Source organism: Elephas maximus, chromosome 23, assembly GCF_024166365.1.
Source record: "Elephas maximus indicus isolate mEleMax1 chromosome 23, mEleMax1 primary haplotype, whole genome shotgun sequence".
Classification (NCBI taxonomy): Eukaryota; Metazoa; Chordata; class Mammalia; order Proboscidea; family Elephantidae; genus Elephas; species Elephas maximus.
The window spans coordinates 58179013-58197407 of record NC_064841.1 but is presented as its reverse complement, the minus strand read 5'-3'; the positions used below and the strand labels follow the sequence as shown (position 1 = coordinate 58197407).

At 39.5% G+C, this 18395-nt stretch overlaps 1 protein-coding gene across 5 annotated transcripts in view; it reads right to left on the bottom strand.

The window, feature by feature from the left end:
- Nucleotides 1-3637: 3637 nt before the first annotated feature.
- Nucleotides 3638-18395, bottom strand: part of CDK8 (cyclin dependent kinase 8) — a 175154-nt gene continuing 160396 nt past the window's right edge. For 4 of the 5 annotated variants that reach the window (XM_049867872.1, XM_049867876.1, XM_049867874.1 and 1 more), the window contains 7 exons: nt 15531-15674; nt 12744-12813; nt 11972-12044; nt 9260-9357; nt 8445-8523; nt 8166-8324; nt 3638-4893 (listed from right to left, as the gene is read on the bottom strand). In XM_049867872.1, coding sequence (XP_049723829.1) covers nt 4768-4893; nt 8166-8324; nt 8445-8523; nt 9260-9357; nt 11972-12044; nt 12744-12813; nt 15531-15674 — 749 coding nt within the window. In that variant the 3' untranslated portion in view covers nt 3638-4767. The remainder of the gene's footprint in view (nt 4894-8165; nt 8325-8444; nt 8524-9259; nt 9358-11971; nt 12045-12743; nt 12814-15530; nt 15675-18395) is intronic. The other variant, XM_049867873.1, reaches the window with a different exon arrangement.

The following is an 18395-nucleotide window of genomic DNA, read 5'->3' as shown; positions in this document are numbered from 1 at the left end:
CTAGGTGACAAGGAATGCTGTGGCGAGGAATACAAAGTCCCCGCCCTCATGGGGAGATGGATAATAAACACACAAACAAAAAAATACACACATATTAAAATGCTAGGCAGTGACGGTTGCTATGAAGAAAAATAAAGCAAGAAAAGCATAAATAAGACTGAGGGGAAGGGATATCATCAGTAAGACTGGGGGGAAGGGATGGGTGCTTAAGGAAGAACTCTATGAGGAGCTAACCAAAAGGCTGGAGGTTCGAACCCATCCAGCTCTGTGGCAGAAAGACCTGGTGATCTGTTCCTGTAAAGATTATAGCCAAGAAAACCTCATGGGGCACTTCTACTCTGTCACATGGGGTTGCTATGAGTCGAAATTAACTAGACGGCACCCAACAAAACAACAAATGAATTTAGAGAGTGAGCCAGGCAAAATCCAGGGCAAGAGAACTCCAGGCAGAAGGCACAGCAAGCAACAAGCCTTGTGACAGAAACGTGCTTGACATTTTTGAGGAACCCTATGGAGACTAAGGTAATTGAAGTACGGTCATTACGCGGAGAGTGATAAGAAACGAGGCTGGAGACGGAACTGACAGACTGGAACATTTTAGGCAATGCTGAGAAATCTGGACTTTCTTCTAAGTGTGAAAAGCCACTGAAGGCTTAAGAGCATAAGAATGATCAGTTCTGATAGTTCTTAAAGGAATCACTAGCTGTTGTGTGGAAAATAATGATGGAATGGCATGAGTCAAGTAGGAGACCAGTTAGGAAGCTTGATGACGTTGGGAGAGATGATGATGGCTGTTTAGCATAATAATGGTGGTAGAAGTGAGAAGCACTTGGACTCGGAATATATTTTGAAGGTAGCAAAGCCAGAATTTTGCTGATTAGATATGGGTCTGAGACTGAGGAGTTAAGGACGATCAAGAGTTTTGTATAAGTAGCTGAATAACTTAGCGGTAGATCTGGTGTCCTTCTGAGACAGAGAACACTGACAAAGGGGCTGACTTTTTTTGGGGGGAGGGGATTAAAAGATCTCTTTCAGATGTTCAGTTTGAGGTATCTATTTGACATCCAAACAGAAAGTCATTTACTCATTCAGCAAGTGTTTACGAGCACTTAACTAGGTATTAGGACTCTTCTAGTTGCTTGGATCTACTGTAGTAAATAAAGACAGGACTGCCCTCCTGGAGCTCTTCCATCCTGGGGAGGAAAAACAATAAACGAGTGTCTGCCATTATGATTAGTCCCATGCAGGACAATAAAGCAGGGTGGGGAGACAAGGGGGTGGGCTGCTATTTCACACAGAGTGGAACAGGACAGTGTCTAGCGAGATGAGCTCTGGAAGTGAGGGCATGAGCCACAAATCTGGCTGGGGAAAGCATTCGAGGCAGACACAGATGGCACAGCAAGTGGAGAAGTGTGAAGACACAGTGCGCCTTGCAGCTTCAAGGAATAGCCAGGAGGTCAGCGGAGAAGCGGAGCAGTGAAGCGGAGAAGGAGAGGACAGAAGATGGGAGCAGAGAGAAATGGGAGGCCGCTCAGGCCAGGCCAGGCAGGGAACGGTCAGGCACAGGAAGGGTTCTGGCTTTTCTGAGATGGAAGAATTGGAGGGATTTGAGTAGGAGCGACTGTGCCATACACTTTAAAAGGATCACTCAGGCTCTGTGTTGAGAAAACTGTAAGGAGGAAGCATGGAAGCAGGCAGGAAGTGATCCTGACAGTCCAGGAGAGAAGTGGTTGTGCCTCGGAGTAGGTGACGCAGTAAAGGTGGTGAGTGGGGAGATTAGTCAGACTCGGGGTATACTGTTAAGGGAACGCCGCTAGGCTTTGCAGATGGAACGGGTACTGAGTATGTGGGACAGGGTGATGCCCAGACTCCCGCCTGGCTGGACAACTGGCAGGGCAGCATTTTCACCCACTGAGAAGCCTAAGTCTACAGGAGGAACAGATGAGAGGGTGAAATCAGGAAAGTGGTTTTGAGTACATTTTGTTTAGAGACGTTGAGTAGTAATGAGTCAGATGTCTTAGTCTGAATTTCAAAGGGCAGGGAAGAGGTCTGAGACTGAGACCTCTGTCCTCCTGGAGCTTCCGGTCCACTGGGAAGAGACAAATAAAAAAATCCAAACCCGTTGCCTTCAAATCAATTCCGACTTATGGTGACCCTAAAGGACAGAGCAGAACTGCCCCATAGGGTTTCCAAGGCTGTAATCTTCATGGAAGCAGATTGCTGCATCTTTCTCCCGTGGAGTGGCTGGTGGGTTCGACCCGCTGACCTTTTGGTTAGCAGCCGAGTGCTTAACCACTGGGCCACCAGGGCTCCTGGGAAGAGACAGAGAAGAGCCCAGTCTCTGTGTCAGTCAGGTGATAAATGCTCTGTAGAAACAAGAAGGCAGCAGGAAGGGATGGAGACGGCCGGCAGGAGTGTGTGCCCATCTTTTGTCACAAAGGTGATGGAACAGGGGAGGGGGCAGGCTGGAGATGTAATGTGATGGTTATCACCAGGTTTAAAGCCATGAGCTGGCTCACTTACCGGGTGGGGGTAGATGATGAAATCAAGAAATCTGAGAGCTGCACCAGGGGCACTCTAATTTAGTGTGGAACGGGTTATTATAATGCATTTTTTGTTTTGAAATTCACCTAAGGCGAGGAGATGGGTTATTAGCAGCACGGTCTCCTCTCTGAGCCACTCAATTGTTACTGGTCTTCAGGGGTCTACTGGCTGACCCCTGCAGAGGTCAGCTTTTCTCAGCCTGGATCCCTCAGACTGCCTGTATCAGAACTATCTGCGGAGCTGGGTAACAATGAGGAGTCCATGTGCCAGCCCAATCCTGCTCATCAACCTTCGGGACTGGAGCCTGAGAGAATATGCTAAGAAACCACTCCAGGTGATTTTCAGATCCCCTAATGTTTAGAAACCAATGCGCTAAAGGTGGGGAGAAATTTGAGAAGACAATTAGTGTGGCAGGGAAAATAAGATGTAATGAGAGGTGACACTGAAAGAAGCCCAATATCGAGGGTTTTGACTTAATTTTGTGGCCAAAAGGGAGCTCGTGAGGGCTTCTGGTGGAGGAGCCCACACTCAGATCTGTGCATCGCCTACACGAGCTGCAGTGGGCAACTCCCAAGGGACATGTGGACTCAGCTCCCCAAAACTGTCCTGTTAGGGTTAGGCCCATCAGCGTGCAAGTGCCTCAGCTCTTAAAATGTTTTTATATGAATGAGTTGAGTTTTTAAGGAAAAAAAAATAGTGAGCTCCCCCCCCATCTCCTGTGCTTTCTGCTGAAGGAAGGAGGAAAATAATTATATATAATTATTTTGTATAAAACAAATTGTTCTCAGAAATTACCCTAGAAATTGAAGGCTCATCATAATTTTTCATGAGAAAGGTGCCTGTGCTTCATATATTACATTACAGCACTAAGTGTAATGGAGAAAAGGATTCATATTATCAGGCATAGGCTCTCACTTTGCCCCATTACAGAGGCAGAACGTACCACATTATTAACAAAAACAAAGGAGGAGATTCATTCAGAGGCAACCTGTTAAGGGACCTTTAAAAAAAAAACAAAAAACTTTATGTACATAAAAAATACAGCTGACTCCATATTTTGATTTATGAAAAATAAATTTATTACATAACACCTTGTTTTTAACAATGTTCAATTTTTCTTTATTCAGAATACTTGTGTCATTCATGTAAAATAGTTTGATACAGTACATTGTATGTTATAGGTTTTTTTTTCCCTCAAAAATTCTAAGGCTCTCCTACTCCTTCTCCTTGCTGAAGTAAGGGCACCCTAAACAACGTGCGAACGAGTTTTAGAAAAGAAAATGAACTGAACAAAATTTTAAGAGCACTACACCAACCAGCTTTGAAATCAGGACAAGATGGCGGAATTGGACGCCACGCGCCTTTTTAAGGACGTCATCGTTCATGCTTTTCTTCATTTTAAAGCATGCTCACAATCAGCAACACCAACGGGAAAAATAAAACACTGTCTGCAACGACAATCATTTCAGCTTGTTGCTGAACCAAACCGGTTTATATCAATGACAACATACTTAATTACTATCAAATAGCAGCTTTAATACCAGTCAAGTCAAAGATTGAAAATAAAAACAAACTAGTAAAGTTGGAAATTAATCTTTGGGAGTTTTGAAACCTTTCTGGAAAAGCTATGTGGTTTTTGTATTTTGAAAAAAACCCAGGCATTTTTCTTGGTCAAAAAAAAAAAACAACTGATTAATGTAGAAAATGAATCCACCCACCGATAAGACACTAAGAAGAAAGGTGTACCAAAATAATCTCATTTTGAGTCTCGGTTATTTTGTTGAGTTAAGATATACTGTATGTTTCAAGTACCAGTTAAACAGTTCTCTGTGTGTGCACTATTGGTCAGATAACGTTGTTACACTGAAAGAATTCACCACATACGACGACAAATGCTTGCCCCTAGCACATTTCACAGCTTCAACTGCTACAGACTGTCACTGAAAAATGCATTGGTCAGTCTGAACCATGTCAAGTAAACTATGGAAGTAGCATATCCACAACACAAACTGTGCTAGCACTTTCTTTTCAAGTCTAACTCCAAAACAGGTACAACTTGGAAGCCACTACCCCAATCTGTGAAAAGTGGTGGGACTCGGCGGCTGGACATTCTGAAGACGTGGTTGCACAGTACATTCTCGTGGCCCAGGCCAGGCTCTGCGGAGAGCCGCACAGTCCACCCCGCAGCATAGCAACAGTGCAATGACGTGATTCCGGTGCAGCTCAGTACCGGTGTGTCTGATGAGAGTACTGTGGAGGCTGCTGGGAGGTAGTTGAATATCCCATGCTGCTCTGTGGCTGTGATGTGCTTGGTCCAGGGTTGGGATAGGCAGCATGTGGATTGGAACGCTAGAAGAGGACAGCAAGAGATAAATGTGAACTAGCTGCTCCCAGAGTGAGCTAGATCCCCAAGCCAGCAAGGTTTATGTGTGCTTCAAGTGTCACTATGTTTCAAGGAAGTAAGAATTTAAAAGGTTTGTGCTTGTAAATAGAATTAAAGAATTAAAATGAAAAAAAAAAAAACAAACAAAAAAACTTTTAATATCAACTTTTTTCCCATCAAGGTCAGAAGTTGTTGTTAGGTGCTACTGAGTCAATTCCAACTCATAGCTACCCCATGAGACAGAGCAGAAATGCCCCATAGGGTTTTCTAGGCTGTGATCTTTATGGAAGCATATCACCAGGTCTTTTTCTTTCATGAAGTTGCTGGGTGGGTTTGAACCGCTGCCCTTTTGGTTAGCAGCCGAGTGCTTAACTGTTGTGCTACCAGGGCTCCTTAAAGTCAGAAGTATTGCTAGTAAATAACATGAAGACGAATCATATTATTACGCCGAGCAAATAATTTCTTTCTACAACCTTTTCCCAAAACCCTTTTCATGCTGTTTAAATATTAACTAACTTGTTGAGGTGTTTAAACATGAAATTAATGATGTATACATGAAAGAAGTTCAAAGCTAATTTGCACATTAGTTTCTTCAACAGAAGCTCCTCCCACAATGTGACTAAAGAGTAAAAATGAATATGATGAAAAAAAGCAGTATAGAATCAATTTCTTTCCATTACCACATTTTTATGCCGTTTAGACTACTGAATCTTATTTTCTGCTACAAGTTACATGGAAAAGTAAAAATATAATAATTGAAATGTGAGAAGAGTGGTATTCTCAATTAAAAATGGCACAAAGGGAAAGTGAGGTACTACAGTCTGTTGTAACACAAACTATATTGTTCATGCACAACAGGACAGAACACTGTCTGGTCCTGCCCCATCTTCATGGTCACTAGTATGTTTGAGTTCATTGTTGCAGCCACTGTGTATCTTGAGTGCCTCCCATCCTACAAGGCTCATCTTCCGGCACCGTATCAGACAATGTTCTGCGGTGATCCGCAGGGTTTTCATTGGCTAATTTTTGGAAGCAGATGACCAGCCCTTTCTTCCTAGTCTTAGTCTGGAAGCTTTGCTGAAACCTGCCCACCATGGGTGACCATGCTGATATTTGAAATACTGGCGGCATAGTTTCAAGCATCATAGCAACACGCAAGCCACCACAGTATGACACGCTGACAGGCAGGTGGTGGAGTACAGTTTAGAGTCCTCTAATTCTGACTTGTTAAGACACTACTCCCATTCCTGCATCCCTGTCCCAAGACAAACACTGTAAAAGATTAACCATGATTTATTACTTCTCTCTTTCAAAGCATATTTAACACCTAATCCTAAATTCTCCCAATTCAAACAGAAATAGCCTTTTAAAAAGAGTGAACATGTGAAATTGTAGTCTGAATGCTATTTTTGACATCACCCACAAGACTCAAGCACAAGAACCTCCACAAACAAAGGGCAGCATCCATTTTCTTAGAGCCGGCAGAAGGTCAGATCACAGCTCAGCTACGTTCTGGAGCCAAGATGTGCTCCTTCCATGGGACAGGGAGAAAAAGATGCTGGAAGAAAGCTACTCCCAAAGACGGCTGCCTCTCATTTCCTTGTTTAGCTTACTGGAAGAGAATGACTATGTGGGCAAACAAGGATTTCTTGTGTGGTAGGTTGGACCTCTCCTTAACTGAGGCAGGGTTAATACCTAATTCTTGAAGTGCTGTAGCAGGTGTTGGGGACCTTTTCAGTTTAAGTAAGATCTTCTTTTTCTCTTTTAGTAGGTCAAGTTTTCAGTATTCTTCCCACATCAAAACCCAGTTTAGTTGGGTATATGATTGAAAAAGCAGAAGAGAGAAGGAGGTGGAATACAATTTTCAAAAGAGGTCTTCCCACAAAGGCCTGATGATGCCATTTGATAGGTGCCACTGAGTAGCCACAGAGGAGCCTGAGTAGCCAGACAGATCTAACTTTGAGTCCTGAGTCTACCACAGGCTTGCTAGGTAACCATGCAAGTTATTTACCAGCATGAACCTCACTCTCCTGTCTGAAATAGCAATAGTAATATGTACCACACAGAGTTATCATAAGGACTGAAGGAAGTAACATGTTTCATGCTTAGTACAGTAGTGAAACCCATTGCCATTGAGTCAAGTCGGATTAATGGTGGCCCCATGTGTTACAGCGTAGAACTTGCTCCATAGGGTTTTTTGGTTATAATCTTTACGGAAGCAGAAAGCCAGGCCTTTGTTCCAAGGCGCTGTTAGGTGGGTTCGAACTGCCAACCTTTAGATTAGCAGGCGAGTGCAAACCATTTGTACCACCGAAAGACTGTTATTGTCGTTAGTTGCCATCAACTAACCAAAAAGAAAAACAAAAACCCAAACCCGTTGCCATAAAGTTGATTCCGACTCATAGCATCCCTACAGGACAGAGGAGAACTGCCCCATAGGGTTTCCAAAGAGCACGTGGTCAATTCCAACTGCCGAACTTCTGGTTAGCAGCCATAGCTCTTAACTACTATGCCACCAGGGTTTCCTGCCATCAACTAGCACATAGTAAACATTCAGTAAGCTGTTATTACTATTATAGTCGCCACCAACATTAGCACCACCACTTAAGAAATGCTGACTGTGTAACATGAACCGTAATAAAATGATAAAAGAAACTGGTAGCTACTGTGTCTTAGCACACACTATCTCATTTAGTCCTTGCTACAAACGCATGTTTGCCATCATCCATATCCTGCAAATGAGTAAACTGAGAATGTCTGAATCTCAAGTTACGCAGAAGCAACTGACTGGGCTGCGGTTTGTAAGCCGGTGTTCTTAATCACTATGGTACACTGTTGTTTCAAAACAACCCAAAAAAACAACACATATAATTTATTGTGCGCCTACTATGAGCTAGGTGCTAAGATACATCATGTCTAATCTTAGAACAGCTCCAAGTTAGGTTTTACTACTCTCATTTTACAGATGAGTAAAGTGAAGCCAGGAGATGTTATCTTACCTGTCCAAGGCCACACAGTTAATTAATGGCATAATTTGAACTCAATCATTCCAAATCTGTCTGGTTCAAGAGTCTAAACCCTTCCTACTGTACTGCCGTCAGCGTCTGCAATGCCAGTAACATTTTATGTCAACGTATTTCCCCAAGTACAAAAAGGTCAGTGTTTGTCAACTATCTCACATTTTCCGATGGGCCTCCCCCATACACCCACATGTAAGCACTGACTATGCGTGACATACCTGATAGTCTGAGGTCATGATCAGTCCACCTGAGGTAGTGGTAGGAGGAACAACTCTAACTTTTTTCAACGGGGGTCCCTGTGCGTGACTGCTGTCTTGATTCCCTGGGTGGCCAGTTCCATTCGTATGGTTATTGCCCTGCTGCTGCTGCTGGTTCTTCTCAAGTGGTTAAAGAGAAAAACAAAGTTCAACTCAGACACAGAACAACATACCCCCAAACTGGGAAATGTTACCGTAGTATTCAGTGAACCAGGCTGCCAATGGTACTTCAATACTTACTTTGTCTCCTTTGTCATCAGGTTCTTCTTCTGTTAAAAATTCTCGCTTTGGGTATGGGATCTGACAACCGGCAAAAACGCTGATCAGAAGAAAAAAAAGAGAAAACGATTTCTGGTGTACCAACCAATATTTCAAATGCTCATTTAAGCTCCGTTTTCATTTTAATCTGTTAAGATGGACTCTGTCTCTTTATTTGCAAATATAAATAAGCACCTTTCATGTGAGCATGACAAAATGGCTCCTTTTTTCTAAACAGTGGCATGACAGCAGGTCAGTAGAAGGCCTTACATTGCATAAAAACAATCAACGATCATCCAATGTGACTCAACTTTCTTTTTGTGTCTCAGCATTACTCTTTTATTACTACAACCAAAATATAAATTCTAACTGACGTGTGTGTCACTATCCAAAGACAATTTCAGCTTTACTCAACCTACTACGTTTACAACAAAAGATGACCTGGGGAATGTGAATGCATTTGGGAATGGTGTTTGCCATTTTGAAACATAAGACTGTAACTGCAGTTGTAGGAATAGCCTGAGAGGAGCTACAGCTTGCATAATTAGCCTGTCACCACATAACTAGATTAATGCTGGAACCAGTGGGACCAAAGTTTCATAAGGCAAGAGATGGACAGGCATGCCTCTTAACTGTACAGCCCCCAGATGACACCTCAATCATCAGAACTCGTTTTGGCTTGTCATAAGGATTTCCTTGAGCCCCATGAAAGGAGTGGCAGCTTGGAGTTGACAACCAATAGAAAACATACTCCAGAAAATTCTATCCTGCTGATGAGTTAATGATTGGTCACTTACTCTGATGTAGGAAGTGGGTCTTCTAAGAAATAGGGATCCTGCATGGCCTGTTCTGAGGTAATTCGCTTTATTGGGTCCATGGTGAGCAACTTCTGAAGCTGAAACCACAAATCATAAACACATGACTGCGTTCCTTCCCGTCGTTACCCTTGGCCCGTACGTGGGAGGTGTATGTTTTCTGACGCATAACACCACAATTTAACCCCTAAAACTAACAACAAGAAGTACTAAAATTCTTGTATTTTTCTCCTCTTTTTCTATTAAGGGAAAAAATGGTAGCAATACAAATAATACACTAGCCACATGGGACTATTTAGGTTTAAATTCAAATTAACTAAAAAATTCAGTTTCCCAGTCCCACTAGGTACATCTCCAGAGCTTGGGGAGTGGGTGCCCTGTTCAGCAATGCAGACAGAGAGCACTTCCGTCATCACAGAGGAAGTTCCGCTGGACACTGCTGCACTAGTCTAAATAAACATGGCGGCACAGAACCTGTTACGTACAGAGTTGGGGTTATGAGCAGAGATACTGGAGTGGACTGCTTGGGTTCAAATTCTGACCCCACATTTATCAGTTGAGTGGTCTTAGATAAGTTACTTAACCTCTATGCAACCCCATTTTTCAAATGGAGATTAAAAATAGTACCTATTATCACAGATTTGATTTCAGGATTAAATGAGTTAATATATGGAAAGTGCTTATAATGGTGCCTGGCACAAAGAAAACACCACGTAAGTGTTAGTTGTTGTTTTTATTATTGGTACATATAGAAATGTCACACGGATGTGAAAATTCAGTAATTTTTGATTAAAACATAGTTCGTTAAAGGCCCTATGAAAATAAAGAATTTGGTTTTAATATGTGGTTTAAGAGATTATCTAAATAGTGAGTGGTCTCTTAGTTTATACTTTTTGATCTACTACAGCGGTTTGGCTGCTGACCGAAAGACTGAAACCCACCAGCTGCTCCATGGGAAGCAGTCTGCTTCCATAAAGATTACAGCCTAGGAAAACTTATGGGGCAGTTCTACTCTATCCTATAGGGTCACTAGGAGTTGGAACTGACTCAATGCCAGTGGGTAATGGGACAGCGATTCTCAAACTTCAGCGTGCATCCTAATCACCTGGGGGGCCTGTTAAGATGGATTGTTGGGGCCCTCCCCAGACTGTCTGATTGACTATCTGCTTGGCAGGTCTGGCCAGAATCTGCATTTCCAACAAGTTCCCAGGTGATTATAATGTTGCTAGACTGGGACCACACTTTGAAAACCAGTGAACTAATAAACACGTTGAAACGTAACGGGAGAAGACAAATTTTAGAGGATTGGTGGGAAAAAAGATTAAATATACAAATACAATGCTGGGAAGGTAAGATTCAAATTTAACTTTGATGATCTGATATTTCATTGGAAGCATAATTTTAGTTTTAGGTTGAGAAGAGAAGCCTGGATTTTCTATGTAAAATATAGAAACTCCAGCCTTTTTAACGGAGTTATAATAGAGCTTTCAGATGGGACCACCCAAGATTACCAGCAATTGAGATAGGTCAGCCCAGTAAAAACAAGCAAATATGCTACAGGGAGCTATCTCTCTAAGAGCGTTTCAGTGGTGATGGCAGTGAGACTACAATGAGCAACAAGAAACAGAGGGGAATTAAGAGTAATTCCCATAAATCATTATTTTTACTCTACCATGACTATCATTATCAGAATAATTAAGCCATGATTTTGAAGGATCTAAATTAACCTCCCAATTTGGATCCTGTTGTAAGTTAGTTTATCATAATAAACCATCATTTGGATAATGCACTATGGTAATAAGATGGGCTAAGCACTGCTTTTTAAATTGTTGATAAGCTATGGAATATATGATAAAATGTACAATATGACATAACAATAATTAAAAGACATAGAAGCAGAAGGGAAGAAGGAACAGAAATAAAAGTGTGCCCAGTGATCTGGTGTAACAAAGCAAAGTTTAACCCTCTCAAGGTAAAAGAGTTACCTTGAAACCTATTTTAAGACATTTGGGAATCAAGAATTAAAAAAAAATTTAAGCCAAGCAAAAAACAATCTGCTCCCCAAATTCCCCTGTTATAGATTATAAACCATTGTTTGAAAACATAAAACTGAAAAAGATTTTTAAACATTACAGTATAACAATGGAAATGTTCTGGTAAACATTTCAGTTGGCCGTAGCTGAATAAAGCCTCATCGTAAACTTCCTTGAGTGCATGCTTTTTGGATTCCAGGTCAAATCATGTTTCCATTAAATACACAGTGAAAAATGCTGCATCTCCCAGAAAACACATCCATGCCACCATGGAAGGACTCCCAACACTCAAGGTTTTCAGAGGTGTCTTGGTAGTTAAAATTTTTGCAAGCAATCTTTCAAAGAGATTCCAACTTGTAGAAGTACACTTTTTGAATTTTTTATAATTGATGAAAAACAATAGCTCTGGACAGACTTCTTGTGATCACTACCTTTAGAAAATCTAACGTGGCCAAAGGTTACTCAGTCAAAGCATGAGATGGGTTTAGAGAAGCAAATATTCTGATGCCTTCACCAGCATGCACCCACCAGATATCTGCATTTCCCACTAAATCAATCCAACAGTGCTCAGTAACTATACATCCTGACCACAAAAAGCCTCAGGCTGGGCTAGTCAATTGGGAAAAAATGCATTTCATGAGTGCTATTATCTAAAGCTTACCAAGTGGAATGCTTTACTATCTGGCTTAACTTTATGTTTTTCCATATACTTGATAAGGCTGCAGTTGGTATACCTGAAAGAGAAATACTATGAAATGTCTGTATTAGATTTGAGGTTAATTTTACATTGGCCAAAGTCCTTCCAAACAGAATTATTTTGATTGTAATTGATATAAAATATACATGGAAAATAGAGATCAGCATTAAAAAGACTAGCATTAAATCAATTTCATATTTAATTCAATATCCACAGTGGTCTCTTGAGTGGACATCACTGATTAAATGCAGGACACTTTCATGAAAAGCATCTACTGAAAAGTTTCTTTACAACAAATTATCTTTTAAGATAATTTACAGTAAGAGCCTTGTTTCAGTTATATGGGTCAAAAGTTTAACTCAGCCTTACCAGTAAGTTTAAAATGCAGTAGTTACAGGTCTATAAGGTCCCCGTCTCAATTCCCTGATTTTGCGTTGTAAATAAATAAATTCTTCATTCTTCTCTATTAACTTGCTTAAAATTACTACACAACCTAGGTTAGTTAGCAAGGGTAGTACATTTTAGTCTCTTATTTCTTAAGCTCGTTATTCTACACTGATGTCTAGTTTCTAGAAAGCAGTATTAAGAAAGAAGACTGTCATAATGTAAAATACTTATTACAGTAAATAAGTAAACTTCCTTATTAGAAAAATCTGATATTGAATATTCTATTGAAACGCTAGGAAAGCAAAAAATAACACACGCACACACAAAATCTATTTTCTTTCAAACTTACGTATTTCTTCTAAAATCTTTCATTAATGTTGAATGTTCAGGCATCTTTTTTATATCTTCCCAATCTTTATCTGTGAAATACATTGGTAAGTTTTGATGTTGTCTAGGTTGCTGTCACCAAGAACTTTAATAAAGATTACTTCAATTTTTATTACATTTCCTATACTTTAAAACCTTCATGAAAACTCAAGACTTTCAACAAATGCTCAGCTACAGTGAACATCTTATCTTGAATTGTAAACCCAATTCTGCTTCCCCTGTATAGCTTTAGATGTCTTTCTTGATCTTTTTAAGTTTAGCTGCCTACTTCCTAAATATTTTACCATAAGTTGCCTCAATTTCTATAACTAGAGGGGAATAAGTTACAATAAGTTATAAGTAACTATTTCTAAAACCACCCTTTCCCACCAAATTTCTTGCTTAAATCAGCAATCAATCTATTCAAATGGTAAATGTAAGATCTTTTCCTTCAGTAGTTTGAAGATAAGCTTCTTTTTATGATATGGCCCTTCTTAGTTTCACCTTACTAAATCCATTTAATTACATCAGCAATCAATGTAAGCAGTAATAACTGAAGTAGAACATGGTAGACTACAGTTAGTATATTCGTAAGTCAGCCGGTGCCCTTGGCTAGTTTCAATAAACTTTCCCAAAAGCAAACCCAGCTACTAAACAGTTAAGTACAAAATGCTTCAGTGAGTTTTGCTGGAATTAGATACAGCTGCTCCAACAATACATCCTAGATACTGTGTTTTCTCCACCACTATCAGTGGGTGTTCACTGAGAGTCTACTAGGTGCACGGCCGTGTAACAGGAAGCTTAACGGCACCTTTAAGCTCTTAAATAGGTTTTAGAGGTTTGCTTTTCATTGAACTTAACTGGTAAAAACATTTGCTACCTACCTCTCCTCCACAGATACCACACATTGTAAAGTAAATGAAACATGTACTTTAAAACTCCTACATGGAATTTTCTCCTTAACTATCTCCATACTCCAATTTGTCTATTTGTCAATTTCTCAAGCTAGAAATCTTGAGATTTTTTACTCTTCCCTCAATTACACGCCTCCTATAGAAATGTGTAATTATTTTTTATAGAAATGTTTGCACTTGTCCTTTACTCTCCATCCTAATTTTCACTTTATGCCTGGTTATTGCTGGGCAGGCAGCTGGTTTCCCTGACTTGTTACCTTTCTTCTTTCATTGGTTTTTGTATACCACTGCCAGACTCTACTAAAAAACTCAGTGCCGTCGAGTCGATTCCGACTCATAGTGACCCTACAGGACAGTGTAGAACTGCCCCACAGAGTTTCCAGGGAGCACCTGGCGGATATGAACTGCCAACCCTTTGGTTAGCAGCCGTAGCACTTAACCACGACGCCACCAGAATTTCCCTAAAGTAAATGAAACTTTAAATGAAACATGTACTTTAAACTCCTACACGGAATTTTCTCCTTAACTATCTCCATACTCCGATTTGTCTATTTTCCTAAAATATAAATCATGTCACTAGTACCCAAGAACTTACTGTGAATTCTCATTCTTAAGCATATCAAACCTAAACTCCACTGCCTGGTTTTCAAGGTTCCTTTTTTATAAACTCAGCCTGCCTTAACTGTTGAACCACATATTAAAAATCACCTCCTATAAAAAGGCCCTCCCAATTCCTACCCTCTCATAAGCCATGTTCCTTGTGGGCCTTGGAAATGGTGAGTGCATTCAGAAGTGAGAAAGGGCATTGCTCTAATCTACTCAAGCCATCCTTACTTTCTAAAGATTCTACTTACGGTAGTACAATGTCAACTTCATGAGGGTGGAATCATGTCTGATGTACCACCAATATTTTATGCCTAATCCAGAGCCTAGCACTGGCAGGTACTCAAGAAATATTTAGTGAGTGAATGAAATTCCCATCACAATAGAGCAGTCTCCCAAGAACTGTTGCCCAGTTTTGGAAAAAGGTATTATCTCTGTATAATTACTCTGCATTTAGTCATAATTAACACCCTTACAAGGGACTGTGGAACTAGAACTCATGGATATTTCTGTGTTAGTCTTGAGTTACAGTGACTTGTGAAATATTCCTGATAAGAAACAATTTCTAAATAGGTACCTGAATTTGTTAGATTAAACAAATTCCCATTATTCTGGACCCTTGAGCAGAGTTCCTACTGACTCATGAGCTACCTTTCTGTGGTACAGAAAGGGGTTGGGACATAGTGGGAGAGATCTGACATCAGATGGGCTGGCTTGTGGAGGACTAGCCTCTCACCTATGTTCTGACAGCTCTAAAGAATACTTCAAAGAAGGTTCTTATTGACAACGGTTATACAGCAGAAATGCTACTTCTCAATATAATGTGATTCTACACAGTGCCCTAAACAGAAATGACATTCAACATTTGCATCCCAATGCCAAATAACGGCAGTATTACATGTGCTGCCAGAAAACTCATAGCTACTGAACTCTATTTATAGTTTCTACTGTTAAGAAAAAACTAAAGGTGTCTTTTATACACATATATTGCAAATAATTTATCATTTCAAATATTAAACAAAAAAGCAAAACAAAATAAAACAAAAATATACTCTCAAATTCTGGAAACTCAAAAATATTTTTATGCTAACATGTGGATTCCACAAATTTTATTATTTCTATGGATCTTTGATTAATGCAAGCCATAAAAATAAAGAATAAGACTAGCTTTTATCAGCTAAAAATATACAGCTTTCCAATGATGATATCTAAGTTCAGAAAACAGTGATTTAAAAAAAAGACATAATGTGTACCTGCAGGAAATCCCATTACATTGAATATTCTGTCCAGCTGGTCATGGTGATAAGGATTACTAGTTTTGATGTCCTCTTGTCGACAGTGAAATATTGGTTCTGACGTTAGTAGTTCTGCAAATATACACCCTATAGCCCAAATATCTTTAAAATAAAAAAATTAAAAAAAAAAAAGAAAAGGAAAAAAAGGGGGGGGGGAGGGAAGGAAAAAAGAAAAAGAAAGGAGGAAAATAAAGTGGTTCTTTCCAAAAGAAAATGCATTTTTATTTTGGCAAGGGAGTGTTTTTTTTTCTTTCTCTTTCTTTATAATTTCTATGCAATTATAATTACCAAATATCACAGAACACTATTTGTAAATACATGGCCCCCTCCCTCATTTTAACATTCCCTGTTATACTGCCACCCTATCCAGTGGCTTCATTCCATGTCTACATCAAATTTATGGGCTGAGATTTTTGGTGAGTTTTTAAATGCCCCAAACATGACCACACAAAACTGTACATAAGCACTGGAACCACAAACAAAACTGAACATAAAATAAGCAAACAGAAAACTCAAACAGCCTTTGAAATTAGCCATACTTGCCAAAAATGATCAGTGCAAATTTTCTGATAAAACAGGTTTTCTCTATATGTCTATTTAATGGACAATCTGTAAAGCCTAAGAATTATCCCTCCATGTTAGCACTAATTAGCAAGGTGCTATTCCAACAAGAAAAAGGCAGTGCCTAACCTCAAATATTCTAATGAAACTTAGCATTTCTACTTTTTTTTCTTTCAAGGTGTTTCCTCATGCTACAGCAGTATCAGATTTTTTCAGGACGAAAAAAAATAAATAAATACTCGGGAGCAATACTACTTTTAAAATGGAAAAAGAAGGCTGTAAGTTCGGAGGAATTATTTATGAAAGCCAGGCAAATCGACTTTTCTGTATAGAAGACATACTTGCTTTAAGATTTAGGCTTACTTTCACTCATATTAAAGTTTTACTCAATAGAACTATTAGTAGAGGAAAGATCGACATATCAATTTAGTTTAAAATATTCCAGTACTATTCCATTTCTTAACAACTCCTTTAATTGACAGTTAATTTCCCTAGACTAAGGGTGTGCACAAAGCAGACACTCAGGAGATGGTTTCTGACTGATTTAACCAATACCTGTGGCAAATATAAATAACTGTAGGGGGACAAATAACAACCACTATTCTATTAGCTGAGTGTTCAGGTATGTTAATAACTGTCACTTAAATAGAAAATGAGAAAAAATATTAATGGACAAATAACTGAGAATTCCTAAACTCCAAAACTGGAATATAGGTACCTAATTTGATGTAAAACTATCACATTTACATTTCAAAGCCAACAAGTTAATCATCTGTTTACTTAAAGATTACACATCTGGACTACTAGCAGCTGATTAAAAAAGAGGCACCATGCTTGCATACCAGTTTCATCCCACATGAGAGAACCAAATCTCACCAACACCATGTGGAAAGTCTCATCAAGAAATGTAGGTCAAACTAGATTGTTTTTAATATTTTTTTTACATGGGTACCACACATAAACCCAACCTTTGATAATCTTAAGTAGGAACACAAAAAAGGCTGATGGATCATTCTACATATTTTAAAACTCATGGCACCCAATAAACACTGTAACAACTTGTTCTGATTAGTTTTGAAAAATTCCAAAGAAGAAAATAAAATATATAGAAGAAGATGACAGTAAGTAAATAAGATAGAAATCCTTAAGGCAGTATTGCTTTTAAAATAGAAGGTCAAGAAAGCTGGAAAAAATGGTTTACTGAACCTTGCTTAATCTCACCCCAATAACATCTTTTAGTTGTATCTCTTCTATTTCATTTGGAAATCCTGGCGGCATAGTGGGTAAGTGCTATGGCTGCTAACCAAAAGGCTGGCAGTTAGAATCCACTAGGCGCTCCTTGGAAACTCTAGCGGGCAGTTCTACCCTGTCCTACAGGGTCGCTGTGAGTCGGAATCGACTTGACGGCAGTGGGTTTGGTTTATGGGTTTTTTACCATCATTCACCTTTATCAATTTCACTATCCTTTCTTTCTTCAAAATCTTGATCCGCACATTAATCATAAACTTTGAGTCAGCTGATCAGGCAAATATTACAGGCAAATTTTCCAATTCTGTGCAGTTAAGTTGCTCCTCCCTACCTTGAATAACTTTGTGAGAATCAATATTTTGAAAGCCTCTCTCCTGCTCACCTACCTGCCTAACTTCTTCTAGAAAGACTCTCTAGATTATAAACATTACATAAGTTCCATCCACTTCTCAAAAACAGTGATGCTCATATGTAGCTATTGAGCTAACCAGGCAAAGTAGATACTAATTGGTATACTACATATACCCAACTTGGGGGACAAAAAAAGGTAGATTTGCTAAATAGTAGTTTAAACAATAGGTGTACTAATGGCAGGTTTCTATTCTGATAAAAGAAAATAAATTACCTTTTTCTCAATTTTATCGCGCTTTTGCCACTTAATACAATTCCACTGGCATTTGGCTATTTGAGGACAAAAACCTTAGCTTAAAAGTCCACAAAGGCATGTTGAAAATAATTACGCAAAAAATTCTGTACTCAAGGTTATTTAGTAAAACTTTTAAGACTGCTTTAGTGGCTATTGGAGCTTTGGTGGTGCAGTGGTTAAGCATTTGCTGCTAATCAAAAGGTTGGCAGTTCAAATCTACCAGCTGCTCCTTGAAAACCCTATGTCAGGCAGTTCTACTCTGTCCTATAGGGCTGCTGTGAGTCACAACTGACTCAAAAGCAATGAGTTTGGTTTTGGTTTGGTTAGCAGCTATTAATTAAAGATTGATAGCCCTCTCTTAGCCTTCT